Below are 21,932 nucleotides of genomic sequence, written 5' to 3'. Positions count from 1 at the left end.
TCCCGTTCCTCCAGAACTGAAGTCGTCCAATCGTTGCCAACCGTCACAAGTAACAGCGTGCGCAGTTCTGCGAACTTCTGTTGAATTTGTTGAAAATGAAGCCACAATTTGTGAACAATTTTTTGATGAATGATAAAGAGCAATTCCACTTAACTGGTGTAGGGAACTGAGAACATTTCCATTGTCGGGCTATGGAGAATCCCTGATAAATTGAGTAGGAGCCTTAACAAGAACGAAGGTCGCTGTATGATATGCTTGCTCTTCTTTTTCTGTAATTTGGCCTTACATCTTTGAAGATTACTTTTGACATGACGTCAGAATCAGCGCGGAGTACCATATTAACATACTTGAAAAAGTTTTGGTACCAGGGATAGAAGTTCTAGTGAAGATGAAGTTTTGTGGCTCCGAGGAGACTGTGTCACAAACCTCTCTGCTCGCTTCAGCATGTCACGATTCGCTGTGTATCCCCACAGAATGTGATTTCATTCGTAATTTTGTAACTTTATTAGTCTGAACTTTTATCTCTGAGAATATCTGAGAGCAAACACGACCAGCAATACTTGACGATGTTATACCACGAATCCATGAAGAAATTAAGAACCTTCCGGAGGAGACATTGCAGCCGGTAAAGAAGAAATTTGTCAAAAATTTACGACACTGCATCCAGTCTGACGGAACCGATTTGACGGGCTTTGTTTTCGAATAATAATAATAATAATAATAATAATAATAATAATAACAACAACAACAACAATAACAATAATCTTCTATATGAAACATTGAGCCCCAAGACCTGTTGCTGCTACTCAGTTTTGGTTTTATCGTCTTTTGATAGATAATCCACGGTTTCTTGTTCCCTGAAATTTGTAATCTAGCTTCGGAGTTCGTCAGTAAAAATATTTTTACATGGGTAAGTTATAAACCTACCGCACGACTCCCGGAAAGAATGAGCTGTTAAATATATTGCGTATTTGAAAAAAAAAGAACCATTTCTTGTATAATTTAACCTCAAATTTATATTAACACCATCACCCAAGAAATACATATTATCATATCCAGAACAATCATGTATTTCTGCTCGGCCCTGTGTGTTGGATATTCTTAATTGTAGCTCCGTCGGAAGGAAGAGTGTATTCGACAGAACAAAACACCGGTCAACACAGTTGGATAAAAGATAGGTGGTTAATATTCTAACGCCGTGGATAGTGATGCAGGTACTGCAGTCACCGAAACAACCGATAAAGAAACACTACTAAGCCATCATCATCATCAGTAATCTGTCAGACGACAGGTCCACAGTCTCTTCCAAAACAATTCCTCCACTTAATGCGATCTAGAGCTTTCCCCTTCAAATGGCAGTATCGTCTTCTGTCCCCAAGGTCATCCAGCATCTTCTTACGTCTTCTTCCTCGTCTTCTTGTCACTTCTATCCGCCCCTCTATCTTTCCTTCAATAACTTCTTTTAGTAGGCAGTTTCTGCGTAAAACATGACCAATCCAATTAGCCTTCCGTTTTCTTAGCCATGTAAGTGATAACATTTATTCATACGAAAATATGTCATTTTATGTCTCTTCTTTTGACGGAAGTTCAATTGTTCATGAATATCAAAAGAAGGATGAGGAGGAAAGTTAAAGTATAAAAATAATCGATCAATTCAGACAGCCATTCATGCTGACAGCGTAGAGGTTTGAGACAGATTCCACTCCCCATCATTCTTCCGACTCCAGTATTCATAATCGTCCGCATGTTACTCATCCGTCTTTATGCAACCCTGCAAATTATATAACGTCATAACAGAACTCAGGTTGCGTCGCCTAGGTTGTGACACCTCTGGTTAGTTAGAGGGAATCTGCATTTTCCTCCACTTCCATGTTTTCTCTAAACTGAAAATGGAAGTACCATGTTCCTCCGAAATATTGGTGCCGCTCTACCAAGCTACACGGCCTCACAACCCAGAAGACCGTAATATTATTACTTATCATCGTAAGAGCACCAAATTTCTTTATTTAAAAGCTGAAAAGCATATATAATAGAGAGTATAGTGACAGAATTAAAAAGTTTATCTTGAGAAAAGTACGTGAACTGATTGTTATACAAGGCTCGGACTCCACTGCTGTGGCAGTCAATGAATGAATGAATGAATGAATGAATGAATCAGTCAATGTCTCACGCCGGGACAGTTCCATCAAAATAAGGCAAAATCATTTCGTTCAATATTACTCACAGTTCAGGAGTCGTGATTGTCATTCGATGCTATATAATCCCTGAAATCGAATCATGTCTTCAAACAAGCTAACAGACGTAAATAAATAAAAATCTGATGAGATTATTAGCCAGAGCAGAAATTAAATCAGTACATAGGCCAAAATATGTAATTCCATAGAGAATAATCCTTTTTGAGAAATGAAAGAGTTGCTCGGTGAATGAAGAAATTTGTTGCCTTTTACGAAACGCGAAATTTCACTCTGATACCGTGATTTTGCTGCTGTTATCTCTCCTCAAGTGGATGAACAGCGTCCAGACCGGCTCTGCGGCCCATCCAACCTCGTCTTCGGTGGGTACAGGAATAATAAGCCATCAGGTGTAACAGATAAGCTAAGATCGGCCTCTTTGTGCCATCCTCAGGAGCATGATAATAAATGGAAATTAGCTTTGCACTTGTAGATCTCAAAATATATTTCTGAGTTATGAAGTTACGATATTTCTACAAAAATTTTCACAAATGCTTTTACTGTAATAGGACAGTCCCTTGTTCCCAAAGCAGAAACACCACTGCACACCATAGCTTGTGTTGCTCTGCATCATTCTTTACCAAAAGCCCTTGATTTTCCTGTTTGTTGTGTATATTAGCATATGTATACTGGACTAGGGGCTACTTTTCCGGGAGTAAAACGGCCGGGGTGTGAAATTAACCCCTCACCTTCATCCAATGCAAAGGTTAGAATATGTGGAGCTATACTTCCGCCCCACAAGTGTCCATGGGGCGGTGCTTAAGTAAACACAGAAGTAACTGTCAATTACCTGTATTCGATTAAGCCAGTTAACATCTGTACAAACATTTCTATAAAATTCAATTCTAATATGGTCATCCCATTTACGCTTATGTCTTCCAAGTTATCTTTTTCTTTCAAGTATCTGGAATAAAATTGTATGTTCATTTCCTCTGCTCCCCATGTGTGATGTATATACTTATATAAGAGCCGCGCCATAGCTAAAGCGGTTAGTCGCTGGTTTCCCACCGCGGCGGCCCTGGTTCGATCCCGGGTCTGGTCAAGTGGGATTTGTGGTGGACAAAGTGGCGCTGGGGCAGGTTTTCTCCGAGTACTTCGGTTTCCCCTGCCAATCTTCATTCCACCAATTGCTCCACAATCACCCTCACCTATCATCTGGGGCTGGTACAATAGGCCAGAAGTGGCCGCAGTACAAGGGACCCCGGTGTACTCCATAAAATATAAGAAATATCAGTCAGCATTAGCTAGGCAGACTGCGTTACAGAAATAATCTCAGTGGTAGATAAGTTAAAGTCACTGAAGAGAGATCTCCTTCAAACTCTTCGATCTTGATCATTTAATCACTTTTCGTTTCTAGCTACATGAAATCTGTAATTGCCGCGTCTCTAAATACTATTACCAGCCTAAATATATCAAATCCGAACGTCACTGTCGAAAAGTTGGTACACCTGTTTCGTGTTCGGGACTCTCCACAGGTTTAAATGTTGACCTATAACAGTACAATATGAGTTCATTATCCTGGCTAAAATATTTCATTGTTCCCCAAGGACCTCGATGCAAATCCTGGTAAAGTAATATTTTTTCTTCTGGAATATAATTCCGTGTAGTTTTATGAACCGTCATTTCGGCGGAACATCCTTCAACATTGCAGAGTAAGACCAAAATGAATCAGGCAGTGTCAAGCAGAGGGCGGTATCTGTTCGTCTATCTGTCCCACTGCAGCCAACTTCTTCATGAAGGAATCTGCTGTGTATGCTACCCGCAACATACTGGTTTCTTCCTTGATTTACTCTTATACCTTTAAGATGGAGGCGAATTATTCCTCCGAAACTACAGTTCATCCGCGTATGCGTTATTATATTGCAGAAAACATAATGTGTATGAGTACCACCGCGATATCCTAAAATCCTACACATCCTAAACCTATCCTAAAATAAAATATTGCGCTGTAATAGGCCTTTACAAAATTATTCTAACTTTCCAGGATGCATAATTTCAGAATTAACAAAACGTAATTACTTAAACAAGTATCCAATTGAAATAAACGAAACGACTTTGGTGTTGAATCCCAGACTTCTCTGAGAACGTCACAGCAGAGTTGGGTTCTGAGCCTGATTTAACGTGGCGAGTTAGTGTGGAGAAGCAAACAATCAGCCAGGCACCGTGATGTGCGTCCCGACGCGGCTTGTCGTTACTGCCTTCTCCTCTTCTGATTTGTGATTCGATTCGCGGAGGTACACTTCCCGTCCTCCTTCTCTGCCTGCGTAAGAAGTGATCAAGCTGCAGTTAGGGGATGCATGGGGAACAGAGGGTAACCCTACCAGTAAGATGGAACGAGTCATGCGTGATAACTGATACAGGTTCAAACCACTGACAGCGTAAACACGAGTATATCATTCAAATATAATATAGTTTTGGTGTACAAAATCGCAGCTGACAGCTGAAAGCCGAAATAGTGGAGCCGGAGCCGACGTCCATTTTTCAGCAACGGATCGAAAATCACGTCCCCGTGACAACGAATAACACAAACGAGTCATTGCCAGATAGTTAGTTGTTAAAGATGAAATATTTTGTAGCAAATGATAACACTTAGGAAACTCAATCGTTGCTTCCTAGACAACGCATTCATGAAAATCAGTGATGAAAATCTTGGTGACCGTGATCTCTGTTATGGCTGCATGGCAGCTTAAATAAAAAAAAAGCAGTGGATTCGAGAATTCCAGAGAGTAGAGACCAGTGAGACCTTCTTCAGAGAGGTTCGTCACAGGGGTTCAATGTGTGAGTTGGTGTAGTTGACTCTAACTGTAAAGAAGTGTCAATAAATCCCATCATCAAATCCAGAACCCATTATGACGAAATGCAAACCCAGAACCTGATGGAACGATCTGTTTTTCCTGTATGTATTCCAGTTTCCATTCTTTGGATATTCATCGGAAGCGTAAGAGCACTGTAACCCTAGAAGCATGCAGGACGTTTCTTAGAAAACTTAAAATTAATCTCTGCAACAGTTTCTTCCATAATAGCTACATTATTATTTCTTTACTGGCGCCATAACCTCGTGTGGATCTTGGTCTGCTCCATGGTTTCGTAACGGTAAAATTTTCCGGGATGGGATCTTTGTCTCACGCCCAATCCCCAACGTGGTCTACCAAGGACTACACTTCATCTGTCTCCTAACCTTTGACCTGTCTGGCATGAGTGTCTCTACCAGGAGCTTAGACTCCCGTCAGCATAGCTCTCCGGGTCACGAGCACGTAAACCTCTGCTCCACGACAAGACAGTGATCCTCGAAGAGGAAAATAGTTGTACAAATCTCTTAAACAATATAATTGTAACGCATGCGCAATGTAATACACCGAAAATCCTATCCAGAGATGGCTGTTAACGGTTTCATATTCATCAACTTCTGGTCTGACCCCTTCTGCATCTTAACTAACTCCAGTAAGCGTACTTCCCTTTCAGAAGCCAATAGTTGCAGAACTAGTCAAGAGATTTCCTGGCCGGAACCCAAAGAGACATTCCGTGTACACAAGTGGCAGCCGCTGAAACCAGCTCTAAGCCCGAAGGACCGAGTCCACAACTTCACACCTCGAACTCCTCTATAATATTTGTCACATGTCAATTTTGCAGCCACTGCCTTTTCTCAGGCTCGAGGACCACCTCTTGTTGGATATCCATGACGGCTTATTCAGTATATTAGCAGTAACCTTGCGTCAGGAGTCCGTCTCTTCCATCTGTAATCTGATGGTGCACCATCCCTTCACATTGTCGTAAATCAAATATTACGAATTATCTCTGTAACAGGCCGTGAAGGACCATAGGGTTGTGAGACGTCGAGGCTCCCACATTATCTAGACAATCGGCTCACAGATGGCAGTAAGGTTGTCAGCCTTACTCGTCGGCTGTCTTTTACTCCAGGAAGATTTCTGGCGCTCATTTCTCTTAGAGGCTGAGTCGACTCTAGGAACATAGTGTCGCTGGAAGGATTAGGTAAATTGAAACAAAATCCTTTCCATCAGGACTCGAACCCACGACCTTCCCGTTTGTAACATAGTGTCTCTAAGAACTACGCTATCACGCTCCCTAATATATATGTATATTGTCACGCGACAAATAAGTGTGTCTCGGATTTAGCGAATTTTTATTGGACACTCACTCTTAAAATTATTATCACTTGCAGTATCACTTGACTTCAGGCCCAATACTTCAATACTCCAATGCGACGTCTCAACTATCCTTGGCCGTGGTTGGATCTCAACTCTCTCTGGCGGCGGCTCTTACTCTAATACTCATACTCAACTTCCGCTCGAGGCCAGGCCCTTTATATAAGGCCCACGCGGACTCAATAGAGGACACCCCTCGCCAAGGTTCGATCTCACGTGTTCAGCAATCCGTTGCTTCGGGAACGCTCTTTATAGATTACACCGGTTGTCGCGGCAATGGACGTAAGATATCTCGTCACAATATATATATAACAAAATAAGAGACATTGTGGAATTTATGTGGTCGAATTTACTGGTGACACGAGGAGGCGTGTATATCTGAAACGTGACGTGGGTAGAATTATGACTTCCAGCATAAATTCCTCTGTAACATACAGTAGATACTCCGTCTTCGCAAATGAAACTAATTCAACATGTTCCACATAATGACGTGTCATTCTGCTGGCACTTGCCACTGTGCCTGCCGCCCATACAGTGGCAGCCTTTCGTGCAGCTAAACGCCAGAATGTCAGGGGTAATGGGTTCGCTATTGGATCTGCATTCAGTGGCCTTGTTACGTTGTGAGCTAGGAGCACCCACGTGTGAGGCCTCACGTCTCGTAATTATGTCTGCGGGCTCACAACCGAGACTGCTAAACTCGCTTGATTGTCTATTGCTTCCTTTAGTTGTTCCATATAAATTAGAGGATGAATTTTCTTTATATTTAGAAAAGCTAAAACGGAATGTTTCAAGACTTCAGTTTTTCCAACTGTCTCTGTACATTGTATGGTCGTCTGGATTGTGTCACTGTGTAGTCGTGACGATGGATCCCAATGTTTCGGAGGAACATGGTACTTACGTTTTCAGGGCGATATTAGGTTTATATATTTTTATCAGTTGAGTTTAAACATCCGCACAATCAAATCTGATGTACGATCTTAAGAAAAATCATTCAAGAAACCAACTATGATATAAAATATGGATATTTTTAAGATATAAAACTTTCTTTTTCAAGAAATTTTATGTAACTTCCAATCAAGAAAATATAACGAAATTAGTTTCAGAATTTTGCGATCAGTTTAAAAAATAAATACAAAATATACCTGAAATAATTTCAGTAAAGAAATGAATATAAGGGACCTGAGATACATAGAATCATAAATGCGCATTCATAAGAAGGCATACTACAATTTTAAAAAGCACATTTTGCTCCTATTTCAAAACGAATACAGTAATGTCAAAACGAAGAAACAGAGAACCTCTGTGGCCCTTAGCGACTCGCATATTGTCTACCCCTGATGCACCTCATTAGCACACACTTCACTGTTATATGGGCTGATTTCTGTCTGATACACCTCAAAGCCGCTGCCTTTGCTGTAGTCCTTTGTCACGGCGAAGAGTCGGGGCTTTGATCTGGTCGAGTGAACTACACGGGAGTTACTCTAAGCATACGGGGTTCCCCTGGTGCTACACTCCAGAACGCAGAGCACTCTCTTCCACGTGGGTAGTAACGTTAAAATACTTGCCGGATGTGAGAACCCAGTCCACTTCATTTAAAATACGAAACCGTATTGTGGTACTTAATGCTTCTTATGAAACTGCAGGGCGCTCAGAACAGAGCTTTCCTCTGAAGACTGCCGTCTGTAGGACTATACGTAATCTAACACAAATCATAAATAAATATTTGTATCTACAGAAATTATTCACGTATTCCTGTGCATAATTTCTAAAATTATAAATTCACATTGCCTGATAAGTTCAGTAGTAATTGTAATTGCTGCTGTAAATCAACCAGAAAATTATTCATGTGACGTTCACAGTACCTTAGTTTTTTCACGATGGAAGTGAAAATTCGTTGCAGTGTTCAAGAAGCACTCCACTGGTTCATGTCCTGAGCAGGATAAATCCAGACCACACCTTCATAATTTATACATTTAGGATCCCTTTCTAGTATTATAGGGGGCGGGCCCCTTACTATATAACAATCACAATGCAAGGAAGCATCCATTCAGAGAGGATATGATCTAGGAAACAGAGGAAAAACCACTGTTAGAAGCCGTTACCAGGAAACGACTACTGGAGAATAAAACAGACTGAGAACACTAGTCTGTGTGCTTCAGTGAGTTGTAAAGTGTGGAGATCAGGGATGGCGCTATAATTAAGTGTAATTACGAGTTGTATGTTAAAGTCGGCAATAAATCCAAACTCCGTCGAGAGTCACTCATATCACGTGACAATAGCATCCTCCAAATTTGTCTAAGTCTAGCAAATGGTATTCCACTGCTGTGTGTTTTGACTACAATTTTGCATTATTATTAACATAAGTGTCCCAACTGTCTCTTTCTCTTCGGTTTGAATAATTTAATGACAATTAATTATTATAAATTGTACCACTCACCACATGAGCTTGAATAAGTCATGAATTTTATAATTGTATAACTCCTTAACACATATTTCGTAAACCATCATTTTAATTGTAACATTTTACTTTCCACTTCGTTTTCAATTACTATTTGTAATTTATATTATCCTGCCACTTGCTAGTGACTGGATACGGGGTTTGGATCGCTAACGGGATTTATTGAAAGCTTATATATAACTCATAACTTCAAATAGTAATAACTATCACCAATCTGCACACTTAACAAGTTATTATAGCTCACGCTAAGTCAGTTATGCTCTTGACTGGTTTGATCGGTAACCGCCCCTAACAATGAATATTCCTCTGCTTCCGTATTCATGTCCTTACCGGCTAGCGACTGTTTCGCAACTTCTCATGACAGCAGCTCTTAGCCATGTGTGCTAATTTTTTTCCGATAGTCCACCCTAAAATGTTATGTTTCTGGACATTAACCATCGTCCTGTCTCTATCTAAAAACATCGCCCTAATATTTGTATATCCGTTTCTGAGGACACATATTTATCTTCCGTTACCTATCAGTAGCCTTTTCTCCTGGCTCCTTTATTCCGGCTTCCAGCCATTATGTCAGAATAAATTAGAGTAAATAACTTAAGTAATGACCACAAAGTATGGCATTAAAGTAATAATTTACTTGATCTTACTGTTCTGCAGAACATGCAGGTTATCAAGTAATGTTTAGATAAGTTCTTTCATCATGTTCTATTTTCTGTAATGTAATTAATTATTTACCAGTACTTCTCCGGTTTCATGATGGCTTCATGGTTCGCTATGAAGCTGAGGGTTAAAGCTGCTTGAATATTCACACAATAGCGAGGTTCTTAGCATCAGAGTACGTCATAGAAGGACGAGAACGAATATCGATATATTGACATATCGATATATCAAATGGGATTTGAGGTTATAATTCTAATGTCTGAGCTGCCTTATAACTTATATTATATTTAGGTTCACTAAATTATAGGCTTTCTTTCTGAATCCAATTAATACACAAATATTATATCTCAGCATCCTGTTGCACTCTACACGATAAATGATACACACTCCGTCCCAAGTGCAAACAATATATATTATATGTCTTTGATCTTGTTCTCTTTTACACTACATGTTTCGGCCTCTATCGGCCATCATCAGGTGTATACCCTTAACGTTGCTGCCACACTGAAACCCAGTCTAAAATTTAACATTTAAAACATTAACATTAAACATTAAAACCCTAACAATTTTAAATTCTAAATTTAAAATTTAGAGAAATTTTAAAGGATTTTAAAATCATAACTAAAGATTTTATAGTGCTACTACAGGAAAATTTGACGTGTGCAATATAATCTACATACCAGACACATATCAACGAGGTAGATGGTGGTAATACGAAGAAAATAACAATGTGTTTTTTAAATGTTAAATTTTAGACTGGGTTTCAGTGTGGCAGCAACGTTAAGAGTATACACCTGATGATGGCCGATAGAGGCCGAAACATGTAGTATAGAAGAGAACAAGATCAAAGACATATAATATATATTGTTTGCACTTGGGACGGAGTGTGTATCATTTATCGTAATACACAAATATTATTCTCTGCAAATTAAATCTTGGCTGCGATTATAAATTACCATTTTATATTCCGTCTCTAGACACCAACATTAAGGTCTATTGACTGCTCAACGGCTGCAGAACATAGCGATCTGAGTATAAGGTTTGTGAGTTTGGCGGTCATCTGCGCATTGTAGTCCAGGGAGGGGGATGAGCCAAAACATGGACTCGTTAGCAGTGTTGCAACATCAGTACCTCCAGTCCTACATCTCCATACACGCCCTCTAAAGTGCTTTCCAATGTCGCTCATTCATTCCTGAAATATAAAATGAATGGACCGGTGTACCCTTTTCTAACTCCCTGTGTTCATATACGCTTTATTATACGGGGTTTTCATTTTAAGATCCACACATACAAGAAGTGGGTAAATAAATGAATAAGATTGTTTTCAAATAATTCGAATTTGTCTTTCAATAACGTTTATACATGTGCGTATTTCTTCAATTTCATTTGCGTAAATGTTTTCACGGAAACTTAAGCTTGAAGCGGTGTTAGAAATATTCATAAGGAAAAATAAACAGGAATATTCCAACACAGTACTTACGATTTTAATAGATTAGTACTGTTCTTTGCGGCAGAGTAGTTAGCAATCCTGTTTTATATTCGTGAAGCCTCGTCGGTTTCAAATCTTCACCCTGAGACCATCTATGTTGACTGAAATTTCTTAGTCATTTCCTCAGCACCTACACGAAAATGCCGAAAAAAATACCTCAAATATCCGATCACAGCGGCGTCGCGGTCTAAGGCATGAACTCTCTTCGCTCATTCGAATGCTGGAATCGTGGGTTCGAATCCCACTCAAGACATGGATGTCTGTGCTTTTATTCTGTGTTTGTGTTGACCTGTGTTTAGGTAGCGGCCTTGCGACGGGCTGATCCTCCGCCCAAAGATTCCTACCGACTGTCTAAAAAAGATTACGAAACTGAAGAAGAGGCCAGGGTCCAACAGAGGATTGTAGAGCCACTGATGAAAGAATGAATAACTCAAAATTTCGTAAGGATTATTTCCTTTCGCAGTCTTTCCAACTCACTATTCACTACTGATGCTGTGTATTCTGAGCTACGAACATAATTGTGCAATAAACCACAAATAAAATAGACATAACCCATCGGCGTGCTTTAGTTAACTATTTGTCTCTCCATTCCTAGGCTGTAGTGAAGCTGACAGTCGGTATGATTTCCGGAACTCCGGGACTGTTTATCCAGACAGATTTCTTGCCTTCTGCTTATAGCTTCCTTATTTGTTGTTAGGACTGTCTTTTATATATCCGCTTAAATAAAATACTCTAATGTCTATTAGCGGATCACAATGGCCGCGCGGTCTAGGGCTTTGCTCGCCGAGTACTGGGATCGTGGGTTCGAATCCCACTCAAAGCATGGATATTTGTCTTCATTNCCCACGGCTTAAAGTCCCTCCCGGAGGACTTGTTCCCTGAAATTTTCCGCCCTTAAAAATTCGACGACCTCCGCCGGGTATTTGAGCCCGCGTACTCCGAGTCATGAGGGGGGAACATTACCTCTAGACTACGGAGGCCGCTGTGCTTTAGGTAACTATTTGTCTCTCCATTCCTAGGCTGTAGTGAAGCTGACAGTCGGTATGATTTCCGGAACTCTGGGACTGTTTATCCAGACAGATTTCTTGCCTTCTGCTTATAGCTTCCTTATTTGTTGTTAGGACTGTCTTTTATATATCCGCTTAAATAAAATACTCTAATGTCTATTAGCGGATCACAATGGCCGCGCGGTCTAGGGCTTTGCTCGCCGAGTACTGGGATCGTGGGTTCGAATCCCACTCAAAGCATGGATATTTGTCTTCATTTATTCTGTGTTTGTGTTGTCCTGTGTAGGTACTGGCTTTGCGACGGGCTGATCCCCATCCAAGGTGTCCTATCGACTGTATAATATTAAGAATCTGAAATGAAAGGAATCGTTTCACGATTGCCCTATGCTCCAATTGGGAACAACAGAAACATAGATATGAAGAGAATGTCTACTAACCACTGCACAACAATTTAAAAAACGTGCTGAGTACGTCTTGTGAGAGGCATTGTTCACTTCTAGGGACACAGTTCTTATGGTGTTAAGTTATGAGGAATGTTTCAATTAACAGAGACGTTGAGAGATGTGCTTTNATTAGCGGATCACAATGGCCGCGCGGTCTAGGGCTTAGCTCGCCGAGCACTGGGATCGTGGGTTCGAATCCCACTCAAGGCATGGATATTTGTCTTCATTCATTCTGTGTTTGTGTTGTCCTGTGTAGGTAGTGGCTTTGCGACGGGCTGATCCCCATCCAAGGTGTCCTATTGACTGTGTAAGATTAAGAATCTGAAATGAAAGGAACCGTTTCACGATTGCCCTATGCTCCAAGTGGGAACAACAGGAACATAGATATGAAGAGAATGTCTACTATCCAATGCACAATAATTTAAAAAACGTGCTGAGTACGTCTTGTGAGAGGCATTGTTCACTTCTAGGGACACAGTTCTTATGGTGTTAAGTTATGAGGAATGTTTCAATTAACAGAGACGTTGAGAGATGTGCTTTGAAAAAGTAAACATATTTTTCNTCAAAACGCATTTTTTTGTTAATTAATGTCTTTCCTTGACATGAGTTTATCTTATATATAAGTTGATTGCTTTTTGTCTTCTTCATATTGTACCGATATGTTGTGCCAGAGGAAATAAGTTGGGATAAGCGGTAAAGCTTTCGAATTGCATCTTGAATTTGGTTCTTTCGAATATCTGCCAGATCACTAACTAGACTTGCTGAGGTTTATCTTGTTTTCTCTCCAGTCTCTCGAGACAAATTCTGCACTGCTGCTTTAAATTAGGTGACAACTCTTTCCTTTTTCTTCCGTTGCAGTTCTTTACTCATCTAACCATTCGATATCACAGGCTCATTTATTGACTGCGTCTTTAAATGCACTTCAAAATGAATAAAAAAACAAATGTTTACCCGAGTACAGCAATAAGCAAAGTCTCATTGACGAAGGTAATTGGAAATAGAGGAATATATTATTGTGTTTCAAATTTCATTAAATATTTGAGACCTAACGCATTCGGAACAAGTATACTTTACATATCTCTCTATAGACTTAATGTCTATTTATTGCACATAGAGTAGCGTTTTCGACAGACATATTACGAATACTGCTTTGTATTTTTGTCCTTTGTCTTGTCCGGCAAGTGCCATATAAAATAATATTTTGCTGAAGTTACATATCTTTAAGAAGCCTACATTTTTTCATCCGCCAATGTTTCTACGATAAATAATAATAATAATAATAATAATGTATTCTGTTGTCCCATGAGGAGTATGAGTCGTCTACAAGCTCTTTCTTTTTGTCCCTATCTGCCGCTAAACACCTCAGCTCACTCAAACTCCTTGCAGCTCCTCTCAGAGTGGATCTGCATCTGTTTCTTGGTCTTCCCATGCTCTGTTTCCGTAAGGATTCCACTGAAGCACCATCCTTCCTCAGTCTATGACCAATCCACCTAAATTTGCGTTTCCTTATTTCCATAGTTATATCTGCTTGGCTAGATAACTGCCAGAGCTCTCTACCTGAAATGGTTCTAGGCAACCGAATTCATGATATATATCTCAGATATCTATCAGTAAATGTTCCTATGTTGAACAGTGTTTAGTATAATTATTGTCTATTTTAATCCTATGTAAACTCGGTGTTACATCAAGATGAGTCATTTTTCATGGAACTAAAACGTGAAACCGACCACTTGTCGAGACATAGATTAAGGCCCCCCATACACACAGTTTGGCCTTCCGATCGACCTTACAGGCAAAACTGTGACAGTTTACCCNCATCTTCTAACTGCGGTGACCTGGGTTCGATCCCATGTCAAGTCACATCAGATTTGTCATGGACATTGTAGTATTGGGGCGAGTTTTCTCCAAGTTTTCGGTTTCCCTTGCATATTTTCATTCCACCAAAATGTTTCATGTTTATTAATTATTCAGTCATTCAATAGTTATGGCCAAAAAACGGAGCGTGAAATAAAATAAAATTTCTTGTGACTTCCGTGTTGTTGCTTTGTATTGCATAAACAAATATCGTACATACGTTAATTCAATTTCGAACCTGATTTTCATAACAATGTCTTGAAAATATGTCAGTTGTAACAATTAACTTATTAGGAAGAGACGGAAACTGGATGACATATTACTGACTCATAAGTCATTTTTTTTAATTAAAGAGAATCACCTAAATTTTGAAAACATTAAGAAAATTCGGAAATTTCGATTGGTTGGAAACTAGGTTGCTATGATAGCTAAGCCTTAAATGCCAAAGGCCAAGCAGAGCTTATTAAAAAAATATATTCTATGGGCTGGGTGACCGGGTTTCGATTCCCAACAAAGCATGAAATTTTTCTCCTCTCTATAGCTTCCAGACTGGCTCTTATACCCATTCACCTGCCTATCCAATGGCATCCCTGGATGCAAAGAGGCCAAGGGGTGAAACTGACCACTCCTCTCCATCTAGTGCCGAGGTCAAGAATGGCAGAATGTTGAAAATACATACTAAGGTCATTTTAACGAAATATATATATGTAAATGTACGACGAATCCGCTACTTGACTTACTATAATTCTTCGCCGATTATGACAGTGAATTATGCAGTTATGCTTTGAAACTGAGTTTTCATATAATTAAAAACAGCCATCTCTATAAACTTTGTTGATAAATTAATGCGCGTATGCTGGATTTATGTCATGCCTAGACAGGAAACGAAATATAAATATGAAAAGTGCATTTTATATATAAATTATTTACACACCAAACAATATCCTTGGAATTTGCCCTTTCTTACTCCGTCTGTCCCTACGCCTCTCACAGCTATCCTCAGCAGTAAAGGAATTTCTGATCTCTCTAAATATTTCTGTCAAGCCACTGTTTAAGAAGCTAAATTGTCAGCTGCATATAACAAACTGCTCAAGGGAATTCAGTGGTATTCCCACTAGCACACGGTAAATATTTTATAGTTATTCCTAAGGTACTATATATCACATCTACTTCATCCGCCCTGATTTGTCGAATCTAATAACATTTAGCGAATAATGCTTTCTTCATAGTCACCGCCGCGAAAACCTCAAATCTTACTCAGTGCTTTTTTGGTTTACTTTAGACTGTGAAAATACAATGTACACAAAATACCGCTGAAAAACATTTTTACAGACGAGTAATGAATTAAAAAGGATTTGGAAGTAATCAAAATGATTTGAATGAGATATTATTCTGTCTTGTACATGGTGTCATTGAGAAAGTTCAGGAAAAACGTCAAGACTAGCCATTTTTCTAACATAGATTCGAACCAAGCACATGCCGCTTACAAATCTACATCGTTATCGCTATACCGGCATGTTAAGTGTAAAGAGTACAAATTATGAAACTCCTCATTATGCTATTTTATGTCCATCTGTCGCTTTCCTCTTACCGAGGTACAAATGTACTTCACTGTGCCCTGTTATTCATAACAAAACTGAGTGTGACTGAAGTGTGTTTCCACAGTGTTCCTTGCATTAACGGTGGTACATTTATCTTACGGTAAATATGTTGTAAATTAGTTCAGTTCTACGCCCCTTCGTCAATATTAATGGAGAGACCACGAAACTGAACATTTCTGCTATTGTATTATGCTTCCTTCGCTGAAATTTTGTCCTGGCGCACTGAGAATGTGTGCCCCCCTTCCCCTCCCCCCATTCAGAACGTAAGGTGCGACTGCTGATAATGCCTCAAAATGTGCCAGCGAAAGTGCCATGAAATGGGAATGCTGTAATTGTCTGTGGGATTAAGCAATGAAATTTGCGATAGTCGTTGCTACTTTACCGTGGTAACGATGCCGTTATAGATTCTAACGGCTAAGGACCTCTGTAGTTATAGCTGCTTCCTCGATACTTGAGTGTTACGTGTGTAGGAGTTGGGATAGAATGAATTCTATAGCTAACTAAATGATGTCTGAGNCCAGTCTCTATATCCTACCGGTACTGGTGCTTACCATCAGTCCCGCCCAGCCAGCGAGACCGGCTCTACTAGCTGAGAGGTATCTATAATGCTTCCCCCATCTACCAGAGGTATTAGAGACTGCTGTTGGGCGGGAAACGTCCTTAATTTGGCTCAGTGACCTCCTTTGGAGATATGAGGTTCTTTTACGTGCCGTAAAGCTACGACACGGGACCCACGGCTTAAAGTCCCTCCCGGAGGACTTGTTCCCTGAAATTTTCCGCCCTTAAAAATTCGACGACCTCCGCCGGGTATTTGAGCCCGCGTACTCCGAGTCATGAGGGGGGAACATTACCTCTAGACTACGGAGGCCGCTGTGCTTTAGGTAACTATTTGTCTCTCCATTCCTATGCTGTAGTGAAGCTGACAGTCGGTATGATTTCCGGAACTCTGGGACTGTTTATCCAGACAGATTTCTTGCCTTCTACTTAAAACTTCCTTATTTGTTTGTTAGGACTGTCTTTTATATATCCGCTTAAATAAAATACTCTAATATCTATTAGCGGATCACAATGGCCGCGCGGTCTAGGGCTTAGCTCGCCGAGCACTGGGATCGTGGGTTCGAATCCCACTCAAGGCATGGATATTTGTCTTCATTCATTCTGTGTTTGTGTTGTCCTGTGTAGGTAGTGGCTTTGCGACGGGCTGATCCCCATCCAAGGTGTCCTATTGACTGTATAATATTAAGAATCTGAAATGAAAGGAACCGTTTCACGATTGCCCTATGCTCCAAGTGGGAACAACAGGAACATAGATATGAAGAGAATGTCTACTATCCAATGCACAATAATTTAAAAAACGTGCTGAGTACGTCTTGTGAGAGGCATTGTTCACTTCTAGGGACACAGTTCTTATGGTGTTAAGTTATGAGGAATGTTTCAATTAACAGAGACGTTGAGAGATGTGCCTTGAAAAAGTAAATATATTTTTCAAAACGCATTTTTTTGTTAATTAATGTCTTTCCTTGACATGAGTTTATCTTACATATAAGTTGATTGCTTTTTGTCTTCTTCATATTGTACCGATATGTTGTGCCAGAGGAAATAAGTTGGGATAAGCGGTAAAGCTTTCGAATTGCATCTTGAATTTGGTTCTTTCGAATATCTGCCAGATCACTAACTAGACTTGCTGAGGTTTATCTTGTTTTCTCTCCAGTCTCTCGAGACAAATTCTGCACTGCTGCTTTAAATTAGGTGACAACTCTTTCCTTTTTCTTCCGTTGCAGTTCTTTACTCATCTAACCATTCGATATCACAGGCTCATTTATTGACTGCGTCTTTAAATGCACTTCAAAATGAATAAAAAAACAAATGTTTACCCGAGTACAGCAATAAGCAAAGTCTCATTGACGAAGGTAATTGGAAATAGAGGAATATATTATTGTGTTTCAAATTTCATTAAATATTTGAGACCTAACGCATTCGGAACAAGTATACTTTACATATCTCTCTATAGACTTAATGTCTATTTATTGCACATAGAGTAGCGTTTTCGACAGACATATTACGAATACTGCTTTGTATTTTTGTCCTTTGTCTTGTCCGGCAAGTGCCATATAAAATAATATTTTGCTGAAGTTACATATCTTTAAGAAGCCTACATTTTTTCATCCGCCAATGTTTCTACGATAAATAATAATAATAATAATAATAATGTATTCTGTTGTCCCATGAGGAGTATGAGTCGTCTACAAGCTCTTTCTTTTTGTCCCTATCTGCCGCTAAACACCTCAGCTCACTCAAACTCCTTGCAGCTCCTCTCAGAGTGGATCTGCATCTGTTTCTTGGTCTTCCCATGCTCTGTTTCCGTAAGGATTCCACTGAAGCACCATCCTTCCTCAGTCTATGACCAATCCACCTAAATTTGCGTTTCCTTATTTCCATAGTTATATCTGCTTGGCTAGATAACTGCCAGAGCTCTCTACCTGAAATGGTTCTAGGCAACCGAATTCATGATATATATCTCAGATATCTATCAGTAAATGTTCCTATGTTGAACAGTGTTTAGTATAATTATTGTCTATTTTAATCCTATGTAAACTCGGTGTTACATCAAGATGAGTCATTTTTCATGGAACTAAAACGTGAAACCGACCACTTGTCGAGACATAGATTAAGGCCCCCCATACACACAGTTTGGCCTTCCGATCGACCTTACAGGCAAAACTGTGACAGTTTACCCCCTCCCTTTCCTCCCCATACACGCGCAGATAAAGCGGCAGGCTTCATGCCACAATCACGGTCTTTCAGCCTATAATGTTGAGTCACACACGTCACGTGCTACGGTCCTGCAGGCAGAACTGACGGACTGACGGGTTTCCCACAGGCCAACAGTCCAAACGATTGGCCGGCCGGCCGCACCACTCACGTCAATTATGCCTTTCAGTCTTCAACTGTGCAGGCCGAACTGGAGGCCAAACTGTGTGTGTATGGGGGCCCTAAGTTACGGCTTATCTCCAAGCCATTGCACGCCTTTATATAGTAGCTTGCTTGTGATGGTTGTGCTTAGCCAGAAGGGGAAACTGTACCTTCACTTTCGTGCAGTACATATGTGAATCACAGGTTGTTCCTACTATCACTTCTGTGAAGATGTTTATAAGAGACTACAAACATGGCGATTTCTTGGTGTGCAGGTGTTGCTGTTTCCGGAAGAAGGATGGGCGCGAAGTGCGTCCTCCTCGTACTGGACACTCACACCGGCCTGGTGGAGCCGTAGTAGTTGCAAAGTTGTAGAAGTCGCTGGCACCAGAAGGTGAGTCTCCTTCACGCGGAGGATTTATTTCTATACAGCATTTACATGTCACAGACCAAACATTTGCACCACGACCATGTTTCACAATTTATGCCGTGTCATAGCTCACATAATTAGCAGCCATCTTCTAACTGCGGTGACCTGGGTTCGATCCCATGTCAAGTCACATCAGATTTGTCATGGACATTGTAGTATTGGGGCGAGTTTTCTCCAAGTTTTCGGTTTCCCTTGCATATTTTCATTCCACCAAAATGTTTCATGTTTATTAATTATTCAGTCATTAAATAGTTATGGCCAAAAAAACGGAGCGTGAAATAAAATTAAATTTCTGGTGACTTCCGTGTTGTTGCTTTGTATTGCATAAACAAATATCGTACATACGTTATTTCAATTTCGAACCTGATTTTCATAACAATGTCTTGAAAATATGTCAGTTGTAACAATTAACTTATTAGGAAGAGACGGAAACTGGATGACATATTACTGACTCATAAGTCATTTTTTTTAATTAAAGAGAATCACCTAAATTTTGAAAACATTAAGAAAATTCGGAAATTTCGATTGGTTGGAAACTAGGTTGCTATGATAGCTAAGCCTTAAATGCCAAAGGCCAAGCAGAGCTTATTAAAAAAATATATTCTATGGGCTGGGTGACCGGGTTTCGATTCCCAACAAAGCATGAAATTTTTCTCCTCTCTATAGCTTCCAGACTGGCTCTTATACCCATTCACCTGCCTATCCAATGGCATCCCTGGATGCAAAGAGGCCAAGGGGTGAAACTGACCACTCCTCTCCATCTAGTGCCGAGGTCAAGAATGGCAGAATGTTGAAAATACATACTAAGGTCATTTTAACGAAATATATATATGTAAATGTACGACGAATCCGCTACTTGACTTACTATAATTCTTCGCCGATTATGACAGTGAATTATGCAGTTATGCTTTGAAACTGAGTTTTCATATAATTAAAAACAGCCATCTCTATAAACTTTGTTGATAAATTAATGCGCGTATGCTGGATTTATGTCATGCCTAGACAGGAAACGAAATATAAATATGAAAAGTGCATTTTATATATAAATTATTTACACACCAAACAATATCCTTGGAATTTGCCCTTTCTTACTCCGTCTGTCCCTACGCCTCTCACAGCTATCCTCAGCAGTAAAGGAATTTCTGATCTCTCTAAATATTTCTGTCAAGCCACTGTTTAAGAAGCTAAATTGTCAGCTGCATATAACAAACTGCTCAAGGGAATTCAGTGGTATTCCCACTAGCACACGGTAAATATTTTATAGTTATTCCTAAGGTACTATATATCACATCTACTTCATCCGCCCTGATTTGTCGAATCTAATAACATTTAGCGAATAATGCTTTCTTCATAGTCACCGCCGTGAAAACCTCAAATCTTACTCAGTGCTTTTTTGGTTTACTTTAGACTGTGAAAATACAATGTACACAAAATACCGCTGAAAAACATTTTTACAGACGAGTAATGAATTAAAAAGGATTTGGAAGTAATCAAAATGATTTGAATGAGATATTATTCTGTCTTGTACATGGTGTCATTGAGAAAGTTCAGGAAAAACGTCAAGACTAGCCATTTTTCTAACATAGATTCGAACCAAGCACATGCCGCTTACAAATCTACATCGTTATCGCTATACCGGCATGTTAAGTGTAAAGAGTACAAATTATGAAACTCCTCATTATGCTATTTTATGTCCATCTGTCGCTTTCCTCTTACCGAGGTACAAATGTTCTTCACTGTGCCCTGTTATTCATAACAAAACTGAGTGTGACTGCAGTGTGTTTCCACAGTGTTCTTGCATTAACCGTGGTACATTTATCTTACGGTAAATATGTTGTAAATTAGTTCAGTTCTACGCCCCTTCGTCAATATTAATGGAGAGACCACGAAACTGAACATTTCTGCTATTGTATTATGGTTCCTTTGCTGAAATTTTGTCCTGGCGCACTGAGAATGTGTGCCCCCTCCCCCCCATTCAGAACGTAAGGTGCGACTGCTGATAATGCCACTAAATGTTTCAGCGAAAGTGCCATGAAATGGGAATGCTGTAATTGTCTGTGGGATTAAGCAATGAAATTTGCGATAGTCGTTGCTACTTTACCGTGGTAACGATGCCGTTATAGATTCTAACGGCTAAGGACCTCTGTAGTTATAGCTGCTTCCTCGATACTTGAGTGTTACGTGTGTAGGAGTTGGGATAGAATGAATTCTGTAGCTAACTAAATGATGTCTGAGTTACATTTCTGGGTAAATATACAGAGTAAGAAAGTAAACTTTCTCTGTTCACAACTCACGCCACGAAGGCGTATGGGAGAGTGAAGGTATAGCTACAATATTCTTGACTTCGGCACTAGATGGAGGTGAATGGTCACATCTACGCCCCTGTCGCTTAACCTCCAGTATCCATTGAGAAGTAGGCTGGGTGGACCAAAAAATCAGTCTTGACGCTAAGAGAAAAATCTTGCCCCTGCCGGTAGTCAAATTCCGGTCGTCCAGCCCGACTGAGCTATTCAGGCTCTCATCCACTTGTTTGTTATTGCTTCCAGAACTTTATAAAAGTGAAAGCTATATATACTGGAAGTGATACTAAACGGAGAGTCAGTGATGAACCCCAGCGTAAGGATACATGACCCAAACGTACTCCTCGACTTCCGTTTACTGCAAACATATATATATATATATATTT

At 39.9% G+C, this 21,932-nt stretch overlaps 1 protein-coding gene across 1 annotated transcript in view; it reads left to right on the top strand.

Annotated features, from left to right (window-relative positions):
- The window catches only part of LOC111869739, a 217,657-nt gene that overhangs the window by 95,782 nt on the left and 99,943 nt on the right, over positions 1-21,932 (top strand). Inside the window, exon 2 of the mRNA XM_033753545.1 lies at positions 19,092-19,210. Coding sequence (XP_033609436.1) covers positions 19,092-19,210 — 119 coding nt within the window. The remainder of the gene's footprint in view (positions 1-19,091; positions 19,211-21,932) is intronic.

The sequence above is a fragment of the Cryptotermes secundus genome, unplaced genomic scaffold (genome assembly GCF_002891405.2).
Source record: "Cryptotermes secundus unplaced genomic scaffold, Csec_1.0 scaffold28, whole genome shotgun sequence".
NCBI classification, from domain to species: domain Eukaryota; kingdom Metazoa; phylum Arthropoda; class Insecta; order Blattodea; family Kalotermitidae; genus Cryptotermes; species Cryptotermes secundus.
Note: the sequence above shows the minus strand (reverse complement) of the source record. Positions and strands in the feature narration are given on the sequence as shown.